Raw genomic sequence first — 22,129 nt, 5'->3', positions numbered from 1 at the left:
GGAGGAAGGATCTGGGGAAGCGCTCCTTCCTGCAATGAGGGTGCCGCAGTCTATTGCTAAAGGAGCTTCGGAGGGACTCCACAGACTCATGCAGGGGGTGGGAGGTGCTGTCCATGATGGACATCATCCTGGTCAGCATTCTCCGCTCTCCCACTTCCTCCACAGAGTCCAGAGGACAGCCCAGAACAGAGCTGGCCCTCCTGACCAGCTTATTCCGGCTGTTCCTGTCCCTCTCCGTGCTCCCGCATCCTCAACAGAGCACTGCATAAAACACTGTAGATGCCACCACAGTGTCGTAGAAAGTCCTCAGCAGTGTCCTGCACACTCCAAAGGACCGTAGACTCCTCAGTAGGTAGAGGCGGCTCTGGCCCCTTTTGTAGAGGGCATCTATGTTTGTGGACCAGTCTAGTTTGTTGTTGAGGTGAACACCCAGGTACTTAAAATTGTCCACGATTTCAATGTCTGTACCCTGGATGTTCACCTGAGTGGTCTGTTGAGGATTCCTCCGAAAATCGATGACCATTTCCTTTGTCTTACTGGTGTTGATGTAGAGGTGGTTTTGCCTACACCAGTCAACAAAGGCTGTGATGACTCCCCTGTACTCCAGGTCGTTCCCGTCCGTCACTCGTCCAACAATAGCAGTGTCGTCAGAGAACTTCTGGAGGTGGCAGGTGTCTGTATTATGTTTGAAGTCCGATGTGTAGAGGGAGAAGAGGAGTGGGGAGAGCACTGTGCCTTGTGGGGCCCCCGTGCTGCAAGCTACCACATCAGACGTACAGTCCTGGAGTCTCACATATTGTGGTCTGTCAGTGAGGAAGTCGATGATCCATGCGGCTGGGTGGTTCCTTACTCCAGCCTCTTCCAGTTTCCCTCTCAGTAGGACCGGCTGAATGGTGTTCAACGCACTGGAGAGGTCAAAAAACATCATTCTCAGCGTGCTTCCCGTGTTCTCTAGGTGTGAAAGAGACCTGTGCATCAGGTAGATGGTAGCATCTTCCACACCAATGCCTGGACGATAGGCGAACTGCAGAGGGTCCAGCTCTGCATTCATCAGGGGGCTGAGGTGATTGAGGATGATTCTCTCCAATGTCTTGATCAGGTGAGAGGTTAATGCTACCGGCCTGAAGTGGTTTGGCTCCCTGGGGTACGCAGTCTTAGGAACTGGGACCACACAGGAAGTTTTCCACAAGGTGGGGACCTTCTGCAGACTGAGGCTGAAAATATGCAGAATCACTTTACCAAGCTGATCCGCACACTCTCTCAGTAGTCTGGAGCTGAGGCCGTCTGGACCGGTAGCCTTCCTTGCCTTGATCTTCTTTAGCTGTTTTATCACCTGATCGACAGTAATGCAGAGACCGGTGGAAGAGGGGGAGGAAGAGGAGGAGTAGAACGAGGGGGGAGCGTTGCTTCTGGTCTGGGGGGTCAGGGGAGTGGGGGCAGGACTGAATCTGTTAAAGAACTGATTCAGTTCATTGGCCCACTCCCTGCCGCCGGACTCCGGGTCTCTCTCACTGTTGCCTCCATGGCCCGGTGTTGCCTCTCTGGAGTTGGTTCTCCAGCTTCCTCCTGTAGATGGTCTTTCCCTTCCGTATCTCTCTCTTCAGCTCCTTCTGGACCATGATTTGTCTTGTGCGATTTCAGCGCATATTAATTTTGCGTGAATCACATTCACTCCGGATAAACTCCGGAACTGGGACAAAGGTACTCCTGAAATGGGGTCGACGGAGGTTGGCAGCTCTGCGTGTATGTGTGTACGCTTATACATACATATACACACATGTATATGTATATATATATATATATATATATATATATATATATATATATATATATATGTATATATATACACGGACATATATATACACATATACATACATATACATGTATATATACACACATATTTACACATGTATATATATATATATATACACATACCATAAAACATCTATTTGAGCGACACCTCTATTTGAACGGCACCTCTATTTGAACGGCACCTCTAATAAAACGGCACCTTGGTGGAAGAATTGAAAAATAGAACGGCACCCTCTAATTGAACGTCACTACGGGAAAAGTTTGAAACAGAGCGGCATGCCGGTGAAATAGACGTTTTTCTCAACCTGAGAAGGTGGTCAGATGGCAAGCGCCTTCTTGCCTGGGATTCATACTGTTGTCACATTAGCGATGCCACCCAGAAGCAATTCAAGAAGCTCCATATTGATGTGGCCGTGATTCCAGGAGGCTGCACCAAATTTATACAGGCCCCCGAGGTCTACTGGAACGCCCCATTCAAGGCCAAAGTCCGACAGTTCTACGAGATCTGGATGTTACACGGCGAGAAGAGCTACATACACCAAATTTGGCAACATGCGAGCACCAACAATGGTTTATTTGAAATGGATTGTCGATGCTTGGGATCATCTGCCGAAGGATCTAATCATCAAGTCATTCAAGGGATGCGGACTGACCAATGCTCTCGACGGCTCGAAGGACTGCCAGATCCATTGTTTCAGGTCAGACGGCCCGATTCAGACTGGTTTGCAACTTCTCCAGCAAGCGCAATACCAATGCTGGCGACAATGAGCGTGAACTCACTCAGACACTCGACGCTGATCCGGAAGGTGATGTGAATGACGGGGACAGCTATAACATTGACGGGTCACTTGATTTTCACCATGGAATTTGTAATTACTTACCAGTAATCGCCTTGTATTTGTGCCTTTTTAAAATAAATATGTTACCTGGTTTCTCTTTTCATTCACAAAATTTACCGCATCTTCTCTAAGTTCTGACCAGCTGGTCTAAAAGTGGAGTGGCACCTTCTAATTGAAAGGCACCTCTAATTGAACGGCACTACGGGGGAAAGTTTGAAAAATAGAACGGGATGCCATTGAAAGAGGTTTTACGGTATATACATATATATTTACAGTATATACACATTTCATTCATAGACATCCAAATAAATTTTGTTTAACGTTTTATCTATCTTTTCTCCCTTTTGAAATAAATTACCGTATCGGCCGTATTCGCTTGCGTCATGACGTCACGGCGCCATTGCGTCGTGACATCATTGTGTCATGGCGCCGTCAACTTGCAGTTTCGTGCATGTTGTTTTTATGCGCATATAAGACGTACCCTCGATTCGGTCATCATTTTTTGTCCGACAAAAGCGGTTTATATGAGAGTACAGTAATCCCTCGAATATCGCGGGTTCACTACATCGCAGATTTTTTTTCGGGGTATTTTTTTTTTTTATTAATTTTTTTTGTTAAGTTTATAAAAATGTGAAAATCCACGCTGAAACTTGCAAGCGGAAGCCACTACCCTGTCCTCTGCTTGCTACTAGGACTCAGCACTGAAGTAAAAATAATAATAATAATAATGTTTGTTTGTTTTTATGATTTTGTTTGTAGGATGAGCCTACTTTGCAGTTTTAGTAATCAAGGGATTACTGTAAATACGGTATATACATTATATTTAGATATTAAAACATTACTTAAAACACACTTTTGATATGCATTTTTGAACGGCATCTGCCTCCACCATCGGAGCCAACTCACCAACAGGTGGTGATCGGTTGACAGCTCCGCTCATCTCTTTCCCCAAGTGTCCAAGACATGCGGCCGCAGGTCCGATGACACGGCCACAAAGTCAATCATTGAACTGCGGCCTAGGGTGTCCTGGTACCAAGTGCACATATGGACCCCTTATGATTGAACATGTTGTTTATTATTGTCAATCCACGACGAGCGCAGAAATCCAACAATAGAACACCACTCGGGTTCCGATCAGGGGGGGCCGTTCTTCCCAATCACTCCCCTCCAGGTCTCACTGTTTGCCCACGTGAGCATTGAAGTCCCCCAGCAGAACGAGGGAGTCCCCTGAAGGAGCACTATCCAGCACCCATTCCAAGGACTCCAAGAAGGATGGATACTCTGAACTGCTGTTTGGTGCATACGGACAAACAACAGTTAAGTCCCATCCCCCCACTCGAAGACGGAGGGATGCTACTCTCGTCCACCGGGGTAAACCTCAACATACTGGCAGCGAGGCGGGGGGCAACAAGTATGCCCACACCTGCTCGGCGCCTCTCACCGTGAGCAACTCCAGAGTGGAAGAGTGTCCAACCCCCCTTGAGAGGTATGGTACCAGAATCCAAGCTGTGCGTAGAAGTGAGCCCGACTACATCAAGCTGGAATTTCTCGACCTCACGCACTAGCACAGGCTCTTTCCCAACCAGAGAGGTGACATTCCACATCACAAGAGCCAGTTGCTGGAGCCGGGGATCGGACCACCAAGGATCCCTCCTTTGGCTTCCGCCCAGATTTCGAAGCGCCCGACTCTTTGGCCCTTCTCATAGGTGGTGAGCCCATGTGAGGGGGAACCCACGTCGCCTCTTTGGGCAAGCAGAGAGGAACTATTTTTGCTGAGTACAGTAATTAAAGTATTTACAATTTTTTATATATAGATTATATCTAGATAATACATTAGTCTTTTTACATGCTTATAACTGTAGTATTTGATAAACACTTTATGATAATTGTGCTTGTGTAGTTGTATATTTGAATAGGCACGAAAGCATGTAGAACAACAGGGGTGATCCTTTGCAGTTTTTCGATTATCGCGGCCATGTCTAATCTACATTATCCGCAATGTTCGAGGGAATACTGCAATTACTTAAACAAAAGTAAGCAAGTGCATAAATTTGGGCACCCTTGTTTTTTATTGATTTGAATATCTTTAGCACTAATTATTGCAACACAAAATTTGTTTGGTACGCTCAATGGCCTTTGATCTACATACACAGGTAGAGCAAATCATGAGATTTGTTGTTGTTGCAGTTGTTCTCCTCTTTGCATCTTCTGTGTGGCAACATGAGAGGCTCAAAACAAGTGTCAAAAGACCTGAAAACAAAGACTGTTCAACATCGTGGTTTAGGGAAAGGATACAAAAAGCTAGCTGAGAGATTTCAGCTGTCAGTTTCCACTGTGAGAAACAGTAAGGAAATGGAAGACCACAGGCAGTTCTAGTTAAGCTGATCAGGGGTGCCCAAAATGTTTTCCCACAACTGAAAGCGGTTCAGAAAATGAATGAATGAATCTTAAAAATGGATTACAATTACTGAATCTTTTACTACAGTAAAAGGAATGTACAGTAAATGATAAACCATTAAAAAAACCTTTTTTCCCCCAAGATGGCGCCATCAGGCGGCAGCCAGTGGCAGTAGCTCTGTCCACTCTTATTTGTTTTTTGTGTTTTACAGCCTTTCTATTTTTATTACATTTTAATATTTCTTAATACAATCCTTTTTATTTTACTTTGTACTTTATACTTTTTACTTTAATGTTTTTACAACTTTCTTTGTTCTGTTAGCTTGGCTTCTTTCTGCAAGTTCTTGTTTGGAACCATTCAGCCATGCCTCCGCTGTCATAAACATGGGATTAGCTGTGAAGAATACGCAGCAGAAGGACCAACACCTCGATACCGCTGGAAATCCGGAGCTGGACAAAAGTGCCGGGAGAAGAAGCGATGCTTCAGACCAATCATTCCATCTATTATTATGGGGAAAGTGAGATCCCTCCCCAATAAGATGCAAGAACTGTCGGCGCTTACCAGGCCGGAAAGGGAGGTGAGGGGTGTTGTACTCTGTTACTGTTGATTCTTCAGCTCCAGACTATACTGAGGGACTGTGTGGATAAGCTTGGAAGAGTGACTCTGCATATTTTCAACCTCGGTCTCAGTGTGCAGAAATTTGCCACCTTGTGGAAGACTTCCTGTGTGTGGTTCCAGTTTTTATCTAACTCTCCAATGCCTTTTTCTTGTGTCTGTATCCGTTCTTGCTACTGCAACCAACATGGCGCCGCTCAAGTGGCAGCCGGTAGCTATGTCCGCTCTTGCTCGTTTTGTGTTTTTGCTGCTTTTCTATCTTTTTAATTGCATTCTAATATTTCTTAATGCTTTCCCATATACTTTCCTTTGTACTTTGTGCTTTTTGCTTTGTTGTTCTGCGACCTTTGCGACTCGACCTCACCCATCACGTGGCTTGGTTTCTTTGTGCTAGTAGTCCTAGACGTCTTTGGAGCCATTCAGCCGTGCCTCCGCTGTCATGCACGTGGCATCAGCTGTGAGCAGTGGACGATAGTGCCGGGAGAAGAGGCAATGCTCCAGGCCGAGCATTCCATCGTTGTTATGGGAGCGTGAGATCTCTCCCCGGTCAGATGGAGGAGCTGCTGGTGCTTGCTAGGACAGATTAGGAGGATCTAGGCAAGGATGGTGATCTTTAAAACCTCCAGACTACTGAGGCGCTGTGCAGATCAGCTTGAAAGAGTGATTCTGCATATTTAACCTCAGTCTGCAGAAGGTGGACTCACCGTGTGTGGCTCCAGTTTTTTATCTATGTCTTCTGTGTCTGCCTTGCTACTGCAACCGAGGAAATATCCCAAATACAGGATGAAATATAGTTCTAATCTAATCTAACCTAATATAAAATAAGCAGATCAGCAAATGGTAAAAAAAGAAAAATCTCAGATAAGCAGAGGTGTAGGATGGTGAGAATAGTCAAACTCAACCCACAGACCAGCTCCAAAGAGCTACAACAGAATCTTGCTGCAAATGGTGACACCATATGTGCATAACTCAACTATTAAGCGCACTTTGCGCAAGAAGATGCTGTTTGAGAGAGAAGCCTTTTCTGGGCACATGCCACAATCAGAGTCGAGATATGCTAAAGCACATTTGGACAAGCCAGTTTCTTTTTGGTGCTGTGGACTGATGAAACTAACATTGAGATATTTGGACATAACAAGGGACGGTATGCATAGCGGAAGAACACAGAATTCCAAGACAAACACTTGCTACCGACAGTAAAATTTGGTGGTAGTTCCATAACTGTGGGGCAATGTGTCCAGTGCAGATACTGGCAATCTTGTTAAAAGTTGAAGGTAGCATGAATTCCGGTTAGTATTAGCAGATACTTACGAAAAACATTCAAGAATCAGTGACAAAGTTGATGTTGCGCCTTCAACAAGACATGAACACTAAACATTTGAAGGCATTCATGCAGAGGAACAAGTACAACATTCTGGAATGGCCACCTCAGTCTCCAGACCTGAATATGACTGAAAATCTGTGGTGTGATTTAAAGCGGGCTGTCCATGCTCAGAAACCATCAAACGTTACTGAACAGGTGATGTTTTGTGAAGAATGGCCAAACCAGAATCCAGACCCTCATTGCAATCTATAGGAACCATTTAGAGGCTGTTATTTCTGCAAAAAACGGATCTACTAAATATTGATGTAATTTTTCTGTTGGGGGGGCCCAAATTTATGCAACTGCCTACTTTTGTTTAAGTAATTATTGCACACTTTCTGTAAATCCTAAGAACTTAATTTCACTTTTGAAATATCACTGTGTTGCCCTGCTATATGCTATATTTAACTGAAATTAAACTCAATTTGATCAGTTAAAGAGTATATATTGAAGGGAATGACTTCTAATTTCGTTTTGGTATCACGTCTATAGACATTTTTGTATTTACAAAACATGTTTAAAAATAATTTGACTAGATGTGGCAAGCAACTAACGTAAATCTTCAGTTAACCCTACTGCGTAAAACGACTCCTTTTACAGGAAATATCTTGATTTAGCTCCAAATTGAAATGAAAACATCGTCAAAGCGCAAAAACCTAGTGGACAGCAAGGACCAATAGCCCATACGTCGTCATGTAGCTTCAGGGTGGCTAGTTGACGAACAGACTGCTCGCAACATCTTCATTCGGCATGTTTGTTACAAAAACAAAAGAAGGAAACAACATTTTTACTGTGGTTATCGTGGTCCTACATCGCGAGCTGATATTCGGACGAGTTAGCCTCAATGTTAACGACATCCGCATTACCGTTTAGTTGTCAAACGATCTCCTTGACAGCGTTCTTTGGTTGCTAGCCCAATTATGATATTTCGTTAAGTGCAAACTTCAAGCTCCTTTTGGTTGGTAATTATAATCCCAAAATTGGCAGCGAGGGGCTTCATCAGTCGGCCACTCGATAGTTCAACTGCAGTCAAGTGAGCCGTCGTTTCTCTCTCCAAAGTCAATCCAGCCGCACTTCATTTTCGGTTGACCTATTACTTCAGGTTTTACGGCAGAGGCAGGAAACGACTGGCGTGCGCATGAACTGGGGAAAAAAGAACACGACAACGTCACTGCCGAATCCCAGTCGAGCGTTTCGCGCAGTGGACCTCTCATTCGAATCCTGCTTTGCAATTTAATTTAATGAAACGCCACTCTTCAAATATAGTTGTGTTAAGAAATTAAAATAATGCCAATGTTTTTTGTACATGTAATGAAATACCAATGATTACGTCATCATGCAGTTCGAGTACAGCGTAATCAATTAATTACTAATTAATAAATATAATTTCTAAATGAAAAACCAGAAGGTATACAACAATTAGGGGCGATTCTCCATCACTGTTTCGATTTGGGTTCAATACGTCAAATGGCCTGGGAGCTATTGAACGAAGTTAACAACAGTAATAATTGAATCATCAATAAATTGAGTTTTTTTTTTAAATTGAAAAACTAAAAGGTGTACGATAAATACGGAGTAATCGTCCATCACCTGTGTTGATTTGGGCTCAATAGGTGCAACGGCCTGGGGCTATTGAAGAAATTAGGTGCTAATAACAGTAATAAATAAATAATTAGCAGTGTGTCGTTTAAAAAATGTACAAAAAACAAAAGGTATTAGCCCACCACTTGTGTTGATTCGGGGTCATTGCGTCAAATGGACAGGGGGATATTGAAGAAATTAGGTTCTAATGACAATAAGAAGTTAATAATTTATAAATTGGATTTTTAATTGAAAAAGCAAATGGTGTTTGAGTTTGATTTAATTAATAAATGACTGCACATATTATATTCCTTGTTTATGAACATATATGTAAATATGTAAGATTATAGCCGAGGGCTAATTTCCATCTTTAGTCCCTTGTGTTACGATCGCGCCGCATCGTCGTGGCGCGATCGGGAATGGATTAGGACCCAGGCGCGGGAAGCAGAAGGGGAATCGAGGCAGTTAGCTTCAAAACAACATCTTTAATAAATCAACAGGGATCTACAAATCAACAAAGGCTTGGAACCAAAACGGCAGCATGCTGGACGCATGCAGGACTTGCAGGAACAATCCGACAATGGTACTAGGACTCATTGATCCTTAAATACCAAAACAGGAAGTAATCAGCAGATTGACCGCAGCCGCTCTGCTCTGACGGCACGCCAGGAGGGACAAACGGGCCGCTCCTGACACCTTGTGTAGGCTAAAGATGTACAGTGGTACCTCAACATACAAGCTCTTAATTCATTCCGGGACTGAGCTCGTATGTCGATATTCTCGTAACTGGAACAAACGTTTCCCATTGAAAGGAACTAAAAACAAATGAATTCGTTCCAAACTTCTGAAAAAACACCAAAAACAGGATATTGGATTGGAAAAAATGTTTTATTTCTTCTAATTCGTCATCTATTAACAAAGTAACACATAACTAGTGTTTTAATAGTAATAAAATGTGTTTCATAGAACTAAAATTAGACGGATTTCGCAGAGGGTAGAGAGAGAGGGACAGAGAGAGGGGGGCTATTCCACAGCAACGCACTCGTAACAGAACAGACACATTTAAATTAACTTGGATTTATATATACAAACACACTCAAACACGTATAATGTAACTTTACACAAAACTGAATTCTATTTTTTTTTTTACCTTTGTTCTCCGGGTTGACTCCACCCGGACGTTCAGCTGAAGTTTTTAAAAGGAACGCATCAAGGGTTGTTTGTTTTTGCCTTCCCTTCAAAATATTTCGAAAATGCACAAATGTCCTCACAATACGATAACGCGCGACCACTTGCCAGCTTGTCAGGGTGCCTCTTTTCTACAAAATCCAAAAACTCTTGCCACTTCCCTAGCATGTCTTTGATATCCTTATTAGCCAGGCGGTGCCTCTCTTCCACCTCCTCCTTGCTACTGAGTTCCCGCAACAAATGTTCATTCTCCTGGAGCTCGATTAAATCCTGTGTCATGAGTTCTTCGTGGTGCTCGGCGATAAGGTCATTCACATCTGCCTCATTAATCTCCAGCCCCAAGGAATTTCCAAGTGACACGATATCATCCATGACAACAAGCAACCTTTGTGACACGTACTCCACTCTCATATTTTTCAATTATTTCCCGCTTAATATTGATTGTCAACGTTCGCCTTTTCTTTGCACAACCCTTCATTCCACCTGTTTGCTTCGGATCCATTGCTGTTCACTTTGTATTATGCATTAACTAACGGGGGAAAAACATGGGAAAATGCAACGCTCCGCCCAGTGCTCGTAGATATCTGTTATACACGAAAGAGATGCGGCAAAAAAGACAATGATAAACATCCTCTCATGTCTTGGGCACCTGGCTTTCTCGCATCTCGGAATTTTTCTCATATCTAGAGATAATTATTTGCTCGAAATTTTACTCGTATCTCAAAATGCTCGTATGTAGGGGTGCTCATATGTAGAGGTACCACTGTACGATGGCATATACTAGACCAGTAGTTCTTAACCTTGTTGGAGCTACCGGACCCCATCAGTTTCATATGCGCATTCACCGAACCCTACTTTAGTGTAAAATAAAATGTCCATCAATACTTAAATAATTCCAAATTGTCTGTTAGCTTCCTTTCATTGCTTTCCCCCTGGTTGCACTGCTTCCAGATGTGTGTTTTCATATTGAAGCATTTAACAATCACATTTCAGCCATTATTTGTTGCCAGAGTCAGCAATCTACCTCAAGGCCTTCACAATCAGTTCTGTAGGCTGTGGATTTTACCCCATTCTAGTGCAATTTTTGCCATTTCGCATATGGATGTATCGACCTTCATCGCTGTCTTTTTCCCGGGGAAATGATACTCCGGGCCCGGTTCTGATGTCTAAAAAGCTCCAGTATTTGTATTCAATCAATAAATGCTGTTTTCGGCTGGATTTTACCCAATTTTCGGGGAATGTTTGCCAGTCCGCCATTGACGTTCATCGCTGTCTTTTCCCGGCAAAATCACCCCTCTGACCCGGTTGTAATGTCTGAAAAGCTCCAGTATTTGTATTTAATCATTAAATGCTGCCAGGAAGTGGATTTTACCCCATTTTTGTGCATTGATTTATTGATTTTTTTTATGTGTCGCAGCTGTAGCTGCAGTAGAGGTTTTATAGCCATAAAATAGTTTTTGAGGGTTGGATTGATTCGTTGAAGGCGCTACGAGAAAATGGATGGACCGCCACTGCTATAACGTATAATGGCGTACATTAGATATAATTCCACAATACCTCTTGATAACTGTACTTGTGTACTTGTATTTTTGTATATGGACGAAAATATGTAGTATGGTAGTATTAATAGGGGTTATCCTTCTTTGTGTTTTTTATTACATTATCCGCGATATTAAAGGGATTACCGTAATTGCAATGACAAGTCCGTAAGTTATAAGTTCTATTAATTTGTATGCCTTCGTTATAAGTTCTATTAATTTGTATGCCTTCGAAGCACGAGAAAGAAACCTCATCTAGTTGAAATCAATTGTTTAATGCTGATGCAACCCATGAATATTCTAATTGTCATCAATATGACGTATGACAAAATACATTCCAGACTCTAAAATGCAGACTACAACACAGACTGGAAAACAGACAAACAGAAAACCATTTGCACTCATGTCGCAGGCCGCCTCGACTGGGAAGCACGAAGGGTCGCAGGCCACCTCGACACGGGAAGCACGAAGGGTTGCAGGCTGCCTCGAGTCAGGAAGTGGATTTTTGTGCATTGATTTATTGATGATTTTTTATGTGTCGCAGCTGTAGCTGCAGTAGAGGTTTTATAGCCATAAAATAGTTTTTGAGGGTTCGATTGATTCGTTGAAGACGCTACGAGAAAATGCACGGACGGCCACTGCCCACAAATATACAAACACAGGATTTAAAAACACAGACCGGTTGATGACAAATCACGAACACCTGGGTCACACAAGGGAAGGAGAGCCAATGGGGACACATCTGTTGAAATGCATACAATACATAGGACAGACAAGGAAAAAACCCACCCATCCACCATCCCCAATATAACGTGACAATATCTCCTCTCATCTCATTTTCTGAACCGCTTTTATCCTCAGGGTCGCGGGGGGTGCTGGAGCCTATCCCACCTGGCTCCGGGCCAGAGGCGGGGGACACCCTGAATCGGTGGCCAGCCAATCACAAGACACAAAGAGACGTACAACCATGCACACTCAGACCCATACCTAGGGGCAATTTAGAGTGTCCAATCAGCCTACCATGCATGTTTTTGGAATGTGGAAGGAAACCGGGGATCGGCGGCGGCGACTCTTCGGGCCCCCTGGACGAGGGGGTTGGTGGCGGCAACTTTCCGGACCCCCTGGACGAGGTGTTGGCGGCGGCGACTCTCCGGGCCCTCTGAAATTCTGGTGTCTGTTCAGGGCAGGGGGCTCGGCCATCACTTAAAGGACGGATGCCCGCCGGACCAGCCACTTCCACTTCTCGTCAAGTGCCGGCGCGGACGCCCGCCGAACCAGCCACTCCAACTCCTCGTCAAGTGCCGGCGCGGACACCCACCGGACCAGCCACTCCCACTCCTCGTCAAGGGCCGGCGCGGACGCTCATCGGACTGGCCACTCCCGCGCCTCTTCACGGCCCGGCGCAGACCCCCAGCAGACCGGCCACTCCCTCGTCATGGGCCGGCACGGACGCCCGCCGGATGGCAATTATGTCATTTGTCGGATCATCTACTTTCGTTTGTCCACATATCCTCATTATCTCGATCCATGTTCCATGTGCCTCGTGCCTCGTTCCTCGCTTTTCCCTATCTCCCCTTGACAGGTTTGGTTATGTGATTTGATTTCTAAGTCTTTGTTATTTTCTAAGATCCTCCATAAGTTATTAAAGTTTCAGTTTGAGCACCACCTCCCTCGTCCTTGCATGCTTCCCTGCGATTGGGCCACGACATCTTGCCAAAGACGTAACAAAATAATTTTATTTGCAAATTGAAAAGCAGTCACTAGGGCATTTTCAAATTGAAATAGGGCTTTTATTCCTGTGTTATGTTGCTAAAAGCAACAATGACAAAAATGAAAAGCATATTTTGACTTTCAATTCATGGAAATTTTACATTCTAGAAGAAAATATTGGCCAAGACTGTCAACTTTACACGTTGACTCACAAGATGTGTTGACTCAATAGTCTTGCGTGATGCGCTGGGTAGTTTCTTTGAAGGTAAACAGACAATTTTCCATCAACTCCTTGATCTCCAGTGACACCTATAAAGAAGGGAATCAAATCGATAGTCATAGAGGATATCAGACATATACATTCAGTTCTAGTATTTGAACATGAATAATGTAAGTTCTCCCACTTAGAAATCATTGAGGGGTCTGAAATTTTCATCGCAGGTCCATCCACTTTGAGAAAGAAAATCCAGAAATCACGATGTATGAGGTTTTTTTTAACTTTTTATTTGTGATACAGCTGTAAATAAGTATTTCAACAGCTGTCTATCAGCTAGAATTTTCACCCTGAAAGACCTTTTAGGCTGTCTTTAGAACTCTACTCCATGTATTATTCAATTAAATGTTTTTATTGTAAAGTGTAATGAGATTTAAAGCTTCAAAATGAAGTGCACAAAGAATGAATCAACTTATAATAAATAATCAATAAATAAGTAGTCAGCATAGATAAGTAGTTAACATGAATAAGTGGTCAAATAAAAAAAGTACTAGGTACCAAAAGTGACTAAAGTAGTTAGCAGGCTATGAGCTTTTAGTGCAAGTACAAGATAAGACATTCGTCTTGATTAGGTCCTCTTTGGTGCAGAACTCGAGTTGACATGGTGATGGCTCTTGGGAAAAAATGTCCTTTCGTCTGTTTGCTTTGGACATAATGGTCCTGTAACACCTGCCAGAGGGCAGCAGGTTATAGAGGTGGAAGCCGGGATGTGTACATTGTCTTTAATGATGTTCTTTGCCCTTCCTAAGCGCCAGGATTTGTAGATTGTGGACAGCTATCCAAAGACACCAGAGCCAAAAGTGTTCACTTCCACAAAGCTCAAAAGGGCGATGAAGAAATTGGCAAGCTTAACCTCCTATGACCTGGCGTCCACATGTGTGGACATCACATTTTTGGTTGTCAAGACTGCAATGTTTAATTTTGGACTACAAGGGACTGGTGTCCACTTATGATGTGGACATCATTTTTCTCAGAAAGTACATCATGTAAAAAGATATTTCTTTGTTTTGACACTCATTTGAAGCCTCATTTGGGCCTTCAGAGGTTAAAGAAAAAAGGTCCACTGTTGGAGAAATCATTAGAAAATGGAAGAAGCTAAACATGATAGAGTGGATCTCTATGTAAGATATCACCTCATGGGGTCTCAATGATCCTAAGAAAGGTCAGGAATCAGCCCAGAACTACTTGAGAGGACTTGGTCAATGACCTGAAAAGAGCTGGGTAGTCCAAAATAAACCTGCTTAAGTGCCAGAGTGCTCTGTTGTCTTTCTTCAACATTTGGCGTCACGGACAGGATTAAGAAACAAAAAACAAAAATGACAGAGGTCCGGTATGTGTGAGGTCACAGGTGTTAATTTAATGGCCGAAGGTTTTGAAACCACTATAAAACTTGGGTTCGAATGCCATTAGACTAGCGGCCCAGTGGGCGAGTGGATAGCACGTCAGCCTCACAATTATCTAGGGTTTGATCCCAGGTCTGGACCTTCCGATGTGGAGTTTGTATGTTCAGCCCGGGCTTGCATGGGTTTTATCCGGGTGCCGCGGTTTCCTCACACAACCCTACAGCATTGAGGGTGGGCTGGTAGAACACTCGAAATTGCCCCTGGCTATGAGTGAGCGTGAATGGCTGTCTGTCTCCTTGTGCCCCACGATTGGCTGGCCACCAATTCAGGGTGTCCCCCGCCTGGTCCTTGAAGTCAGCTGGGATAAGCTTCAGCAACCCTCATGACCCTTGTGAGGATAAGCAGGAAAAATGAATGAATGACTGTCATTAGAATAGGAGAAGGATACTACTATACATATAACCGAAGTCAACATATTTTTTTCTCAATTTAAAAGTAGATGGAAATGTTCAATCATTCAGTTTCTGAACCGCTTATCCTCACAAAGGTCGCAGGGGGGTGTTGGAGCCTATCCAAGCTGACTTTGGACCACAGGCGGGGGACACCGCGATCGCAGGGCACAAGGAGACGGACAACCATTCAACGTCACACTCATATCTAGTGTCCAATCAGCCTACCATGTATGTTTTTGGAATGTGGGAGGAAATCAGAGTACCCGGAGAAAACATGCAAACTCCACACAGGGGGACTGACCTGGATTCGAACCCAGGACTGTGAGGCCTAAGCACTCAGCCGCCGGGCCGCAAAATGGAAATATACTAGATTAAATTTTCCCCAATGTTGTTGTTTTCATTTCATCTCATTTTCTGAACCGCCTTATCCTTATTAGGGTCACAGGGGTGCTGGAGCCGATCCCAGCTGACTCCGGGCGGGCCAGAGGCAGGGCACACCCTGAATTGGTGGCCAGCCGATCGCGGGGCAAAAGGAGATGGACAACCATGCACACTCACACCCATACCTAGGGGCAATGTAGAGTGTCCAATTTGCCTACCATGCATGTTTCTGGAATGTGGGAGGAAACTGGAGTATCTGGAAGAAACCCACACAGGCCCGGGGAGAACATGCAAACTCCACACAGGTGGAGCGACCTGGATTTGAACCTAGGACCCCAGAGCTGTGAGGCTGATGCGCTAACCGGGCTGCCCTTGTTGTTTTCTCATTCTGAAATGTCCACGAAATACGGCACCCACATACTCTTATACAGTAATACCTCGACATACGAGTGCCCCGACATACGAGCATTTTGAGATACGAGTAAAATTTCGAGCAAATGTTTATCTTGAGATATGAGACAAATTTTGATATACGAGCATACAGCGGACGTGAGAGGCTGCTCATAAGAACATCATGGGCACTGTCTCTCTCCCGAGCACTGGGCGGAGCATATCATTTTTTCCAGTGTTTTTTTTCCCCGTTAGTCAGTGCAGAATGGCGGAGGAGCTTGCTCGATAATACGAGACGAGTATATACTAATTCTCGTTGGCAAGTGGTTGTGCGTTATCCAATTGTGAGGAATGTTGATCCAAGATGGCGGCGCGCACGGGTGCAGCAGCTCTTTGCTCACCAGTTTGGTGTTTTGTTTTCTCAATCTTATTGTTATTTACTAACATCTGCAAGGCAAACTTTTTCTACAGTCGCCAGGATTTAATTACTCTCGGGAGGAGATGGAATATATCCATCACAACAGATTACCAACGAACCTACAATATCCCCGAGGACATCCCGAGACCACCAGGATCTCCGTGGATAGTCAGCCCACTCAGAGTACGACGGAGGAGGCGAAGTAAAAGAAAGCAAAAGCGCGGATGCCGGGCGGGCCTAGCTGCTAAGATAAGGAAACAACCACACAGAGCACCGCTTCCGAGGATCTTCTTGACCAACGCAAGATCCATCACCCACAAAATGGACGATTTGGAACTTCACCTTGCTACCAACAGCTTTGTCAGGAACTGCAACATTATTTTCATCATGGAAACGTGGCTACACCCACAAATCCCCGACGCCGCGGTATCGCTAGCTAGCCGGACACTATTCCGAAATTATTGTTCGAAAGAATCAGGGAAAAGCCACCGATTCTCGGTTTCTCCCGCTAAGTGCCCGTAATTGCTGGGAGAAGCTCCATTACCATCCATCATAAAATCATATCGTGTTGTGAGGTTCCCACCCTGAATTTAGATAACATTAGATATTAATTATTAGCTCTGAGCTTACCAAGCTTCTTTGCGGTTCTTTCAATCTTGTCCAGAGCAGCCTGCATGTCTCCTCCCTCTGGCATGAGGACCTCTATCTCTCCCACACTGTAGCCAAAGTCTGCTTCGTCTAGATCTATGTGCACCCCATCATCTAATGTGAATGTTCGCCTTATGGTGGTAAATTCTGCAAAGCATACAAGATTCATTGCACTCGCCCAAAACATATCAGGGGTATTATTCATTCCTGGAATGCCAAGACCATCGTGGTTAATTAATGTCTGGCAGCTCTCAGTTGTTAAGGTTTTTTCATTTTTGACAAGGCGTTTAAGAACTTCTTTCAGTTTCAGGTGAATATCCGGCACATTCGTTATTTCTTGATAGCGAGTGCATAGTTTGTCTGCTCCCGATGGTTCTCCTTGAGACTTTCTTGCCTCTTTGACTGGTGCAAGTGGACATTTGAGCTCCCAGCATCCTTTGCGTTGACGCAACCAGAAGTCTCTCAAGGTGAGGTCAAATTGTGGGGTGTCAAAGTATCGGTCTTGGAACTGGTACTGACCAGCAAAAACTAAATAGAAGAGATAAGAAAGAGATAAACCAAAGAGGCTGAAAAAAACTGTTTTCAAATACAATTTGCAGAACAAAAAGTAATTTATAACTGCTGTGCGTTTTTTTTCTTTTTTCCCCTAATTTAAGACATGGCACAATGCTGATTTAGCATTAGCTCCACTAACATCTTGCTGTAATTTTTAGTATTTTAGCTTTCATATATTGTGCTGACCACTAAGATTCCAGCAGTAGTGCACCGGAAATGTGGCTTACCTATCGGTGGGTATCGTCCATGCCCTTGTTTCCCAATTGTAGAAAGGAATTTACACATATTATTTTGCTATTCTTTCATAGTAATTAACCACTCTAACATTCTCTTACTGAAATCCCTTTTTAGATTCTTTGAATCCAGTTTGAATAAGACAAAATGCCATTGTAGGTATGTTGAAGGAGCAATAAGATTGGTGACCAAACTGGTACTGCAACCAAAATCAGAATATTGAATTGCATCACCTTACGCCCCTTTGCGCTGGCCAGATTAAGTCTAACATGAAAGTGCTCAGTAACGGAGAATCGAGCAGTGTTATATCAATATTATATTTCAATCAGAAACTATAAAGTGGAATTTCATGAGAAATTGTGTAGCTTTACAGTGATTACATATTCATTCATTTTCTGAGCCGCTTATCCTGACAAGCGTCGCGAGGTTGCTGGAGCATATCCCAGATTACTATGGGCACGAAGCAGGCGACACCCTGAATCGGTGGCCAGCTAATTGCAGGACACAAGGAGATGGCCAACCATTCACACTCACTCTTACCTAGGGGCAATTTAGAGTGATCAGCCAGTCGACCCTGCATGTTTTTGGTTCATGGGAGGAAACCGGAGAACCCAGAGAAAACCCACACAAGCCCAGCGAAAACATGCACAGCGTGGACTGATCTGGGATCGAACCCTTGATCGAACCACTAGGCCAACGCATTAACCACTTGGACACCAGGCCTCCCCGATTACATAATGATCATTTAAAGCAATTATGGCAGTCATCTTAAAAAACTAAAGTGTTCCCGGATCAATATTGTATAGTTTGATAAATATCTAGAGCAAATATTTGGGTTTACTCTTGTGTTTGACAAAATAATCACCCTGGTTAATATTGCAGCCATATTTGTTCCTTCTTTGCTATCAGGAAGCTGAGTCGTGACACGACATCGTTGAGTGGCCAATCTGCCATCCATAGATCTGCTGTACATAGATATCCTTTCAGCATCTCTAGTTCACATCCATTGTGAAACCCTTATCTGGCAATCCAAATGGGAGGGGATGTTGTGCCCTACAATATTTTGATCCTAGTTGCAGTTTCATTTATGACCACAGGTCTCACATATTACTCTTTAAATTCTGCACAGCAAAGTAAATGTATTAAACATAAATACGGCTTATCATACTTCTCACATAGTATCGAATTTGAAACCCCGGAATATTTGACTGCAATTTTCTCTGACATCTGCATGCAGTTAAAAAAGTACTTTAATATCACGTAAGACACCTTGGCAGGCACTCCCATGACTCAGTTGTATGTTACCAGTAAAAATATATATTTTTGTCCCCCTTCAATTAAAAAAAAGATGACATGAAAACAAACCTCCAATTGCTTCCAGGATTTTCAGACTGTTGGCATCCCCCACAAACTTCCTCTCCACTTCTATACTCATCTGCAAATAAATGCATTCATTCTCAACATTGCATAAAAAGAAAGGCAAGCAATTTCATGTCACACCTGAAGGGTGAAGTTATAATTTAAATTTCTGTAAAAGTAGTTCCCCTTGTAAAATTGTCCAGTTTTACATATAAACACCCATTTTGTTGACTGGATCATTTAAATATTCTGTTGATTGCAGTCATTAACATTTGTATAATGTCTTAAAACTAACGGTTATCAATAATGTATGCAAATGAACAATCCTAACTGTCCAATTTTTTTATTTTTTTATTGAGCTGAAGTTTTGTTTCTAGCGTGTCCTGTCAAGCTGCTTCGATGGTAAATCTGAGTGTTTTTAAAGGTTGGAATATGGCAGTTTGGTGTACTCCTGTGCTAGTTGTTTATGTTGTTATTTATTCAAAAAAATGCATCCAGACAAAAAAGGGTTAGGGTGTATGGAAACCAAGCACAAACAGAGAGAACAGTGAGGAAACATTAACCAGAAAGATACTGCCATGTCCTTGTCTGGCTCACATGTAATTTCCTCCTTTCCAGCACCTCGGTTGACTGAGTAGGGGGGCCAGAGCTGCACACCTGCAGTGTATCAGGACTACTCAGTTATCTAGGGACTCAGGTCACAGGCAACGGCTGCCAGAGTATTGCATTTGCCTACCGCCATGTGTGCCTGATGTTGCTCCGTAGTTCTCCACCCTTCAGATGAATGTATATGCTTTTCTTAGTTTTTTCACCGACTAGGTTGTGCAGCCTTTTATTGTAAATTAAATCGCTCGTTCATTTGTGTATGTGTATGTATGTATGTATGTATGTATGTATGTATGTATGTATGTATGTATATATATATATATATATATATATATATATATATATATATATATATATATACACACACACACATATACATATATACACACATACAGACGCTCCCCTACTTACGAACATTCAACTTACGAACAACAGTACATACGAACATGTCTGCAAATTGCGTTTAAGTCCAAAAATGTTCGCAAGTCCAATTTTGTATTTAGCCCCTTTTTCGGAGTAGTACTTCTTTCCGCCGCTAATACCGACGCCTGGCGCTGTGAGAGCTCAGCTCACCCAGCATCTACCTTCTTCTTCGTTGCAATGCGGAAGTGCGTGAATGTATCTCCAGTGTGCAAAGAACCTTCTTCATTTGTATCATTAAATATCTCATGCATCAAATATTGAATATGGTTGGTAAAAAGCTAAAGGCTTCTATTGAGGGAGTTGCAAGGAAGAGGCAAGCCATTTCATTTGAAACGAGTGGCAATAATAACGAAGCTTGATGCGCGTGAGAGTGGTGAGCGTTTCACGGGCATTGAATCGTTCGACCGTCAGTACCATTTATAAACAGAAAGATCGAGCAGCAGGACCCAAATATTGAACGTTGCACAAAGTTTGCAAATCAATTGAATGATGCCATACAGTGCTACCGCATCATTTATGATGAAAAAAAGAAGAAAACTGTGCAATCGTCATTAGGTCGCTTCTTTTGGCCAGTTTCTAATACATAAATCTCTCTCTCTCTCTACAGTACTGTACATATTCTCTCCATTTTATTAAATGTTTTTTTTTCAGTACAAACCAATGTGTGTTACTTATACAAGCCTTAAACATACAAATGCACTTATATAAACCTTCAATATACTTATATCGGCCTTAAACATAAATTATAATACAAAATATAGCACTGAATCAACTTACAAACAAATTCAACTTATGAACAATCGCTCGGAACCAATTGCGTTCGTAAGTAGGGGAGCGTCTGTATACAGTCCGGGACAATTGACTTATTTTTTTCAGCATTTCAGAACTCATAGATTACTAATAAAGATTCTGATTAACACGTTTCTCTTCGCGTTGCATTCATTTTTTGGTTTTGCTTTGTTGTTCTGTCTAATTACCCTCTTGCTACTGTCACAATGAAATTTCCAGAATACGGGATGAATAAAGTTATCCAATCCAATCCAATTTTGAACCACGTCGTTTCGCCACCTGACCGTTCTACAACAGTGCCATTCAATTAGGCTCTACACGCAGATAGCAAAAACATCACTATTATCCAAGTACTATAATAAATGTGTCACAGTATTACATTAACAAACCTCTCTCTCTCGTTCACTGGCTAACGTCGTGAAGTATATTTCTCGGTAAATGGAAGTAAATATGTAGACCTCAAAAGACATGAGTGACGCCCCATTACCGGAAATCCCCACCCCGAAAAGTTAAGTTAGCTTTTTTTTTTATACATTCACATATTCAACAAAATTGCCATGGCACATTGTTGTCTGAATCTAAACATAACAGAAACCATTTGCCATACACCTGAAAAGAATAATTTAGTTAACAAAAAAATAAGGAATAAAATGTAAATAAATAAATTATATATATATATATATATATATATATATATATATATATATATATATATATATATATATATATATATATATATATATATATATATATATATATATATATATATATATAAGATAAAATAAATAATAAAATAAAAAGTAAAAAAAATACAATAAAGAATGGGTGTAGTTTTGTGTGCTTCTGCAAATTAAAACAATACGCGTTTAGTCTTTTTTGTACAGGCACTATTAAGGACACAGAATGGGGCCTGCGCTTGAAGATCACCATAGATATCACATAAACAACGTTAGATGTCGAACGGTGTAGTCACTGGCGTAAGTAAATAACGGCCCTCTTGCTTTAGGAACCTTCTTTTATAGCAGGGGTCGGGAACCTTTTTGACAGAGAGAGCCATAAACAATGAATATTTTCTAATGTTATTTCTTGAGAGCCATTTTCGGGATTGAAAAGTAAAAATATATGAAAGTGGTATTTTTTTATTTATTTTTGTCATTTCATCACTTTTAACGTACAAAAAGTCTGAATTCTTTTGACAACATTGTTATGCAGT

The 22,129-nt window shown here is 42.5% G+C and overlaps 2 protein-coding genes across 5 annotated transcripts in view; both read right to left on the bottom strand.

Annotated features, from left to right (window-relative positions):
- dcaf11 (ddb1 and cul4 associated factor 11) overlaps positions 1-8,212 on the bottom strand; it is an 84,482-nt gene extending 76,270 nt beyond the window's left edge. The window contains exons 1-2 of one of the 3 annotated variants that reach the window (XM_077624842.1): positions 4,093-7,870; positions 3,558-3,940 (exon numbers count right to left, since the gene is read on the bottom strand). In XM_077624842.1, the coding sequence (XP_077480968.1) occupies positions 3,558-3,591 (34 nt within the window). In that variant the 5' untranslated portion in view covers positions 3,592-3,940; positions 4,093-7,870. Of the gene's footprint in view, positions 1-3,557; positions 7,871-7,893 lie in introns of those variants that run through there. The other 2 variants (XM_077624843.1, XM_077624841.1) reach the window with 2 other exon arrangements.
- A 4,844-nt stretch (positions 8,213-13,056) lies between these two features.
- thtpa (thiamine triphosphatase) lies at positions 13,057-21,455 on the bottom strand. Of its 2 annotated transcripts, none has more exons than XM_077624844.1 (4): positions 21,306-21,433; positions 19,105-19,174; positions 16,933-17,478; positions 13,057-13,353 (listed from the first exon to the last, which is right to left on the bottom strand). In XM_077624844.1, the coding sequence occupies exons 1-4, from the start codon at positions 21,384-21,386 to the stop codon at positions 13,253-13,255; spliced, it is 798 nt and encodes a 265-aa protein (XP_077480970.1). In that variant the 5' UTR covers positions 21,387-21,433; the 3' UTR covers positions 13,057-13,252. The 2 variants fall into 2 exon arrangements, with proteins under 2 accessions (XP_077480970.1, XP_077480971.1); XM_077624845.1 differs by lacking the exon at positions 13,057-13,353 and adding an exon at positions 13,528-15,049 and having other exon boundaries at positions 21,306-21,455.
- Positions 21,456-22,129: the final 674 nt, after the last annotated feature.

The sequence above is a fragment of the Stigmatopora argus genome, chromosome 17 (genome assembly GCF_051989625.1).
Source record: "Stigmatopora argus isolate UIUO_Sarg chromosome 17, RoL_Sarg_1.0, whole genome shotgun sequence".
NCBI lineage: Eukaryota > Metazoa > Chordata > Actinopteri > Syngnathiformes > Syngnathidae > Stigmatopora > Stigmatopora argus.
The sequence above is the reverse complement of the archived record's forward strand: the minus strand, read 5'-3'. Positions and strand labels throughout refer to the sequence as shown.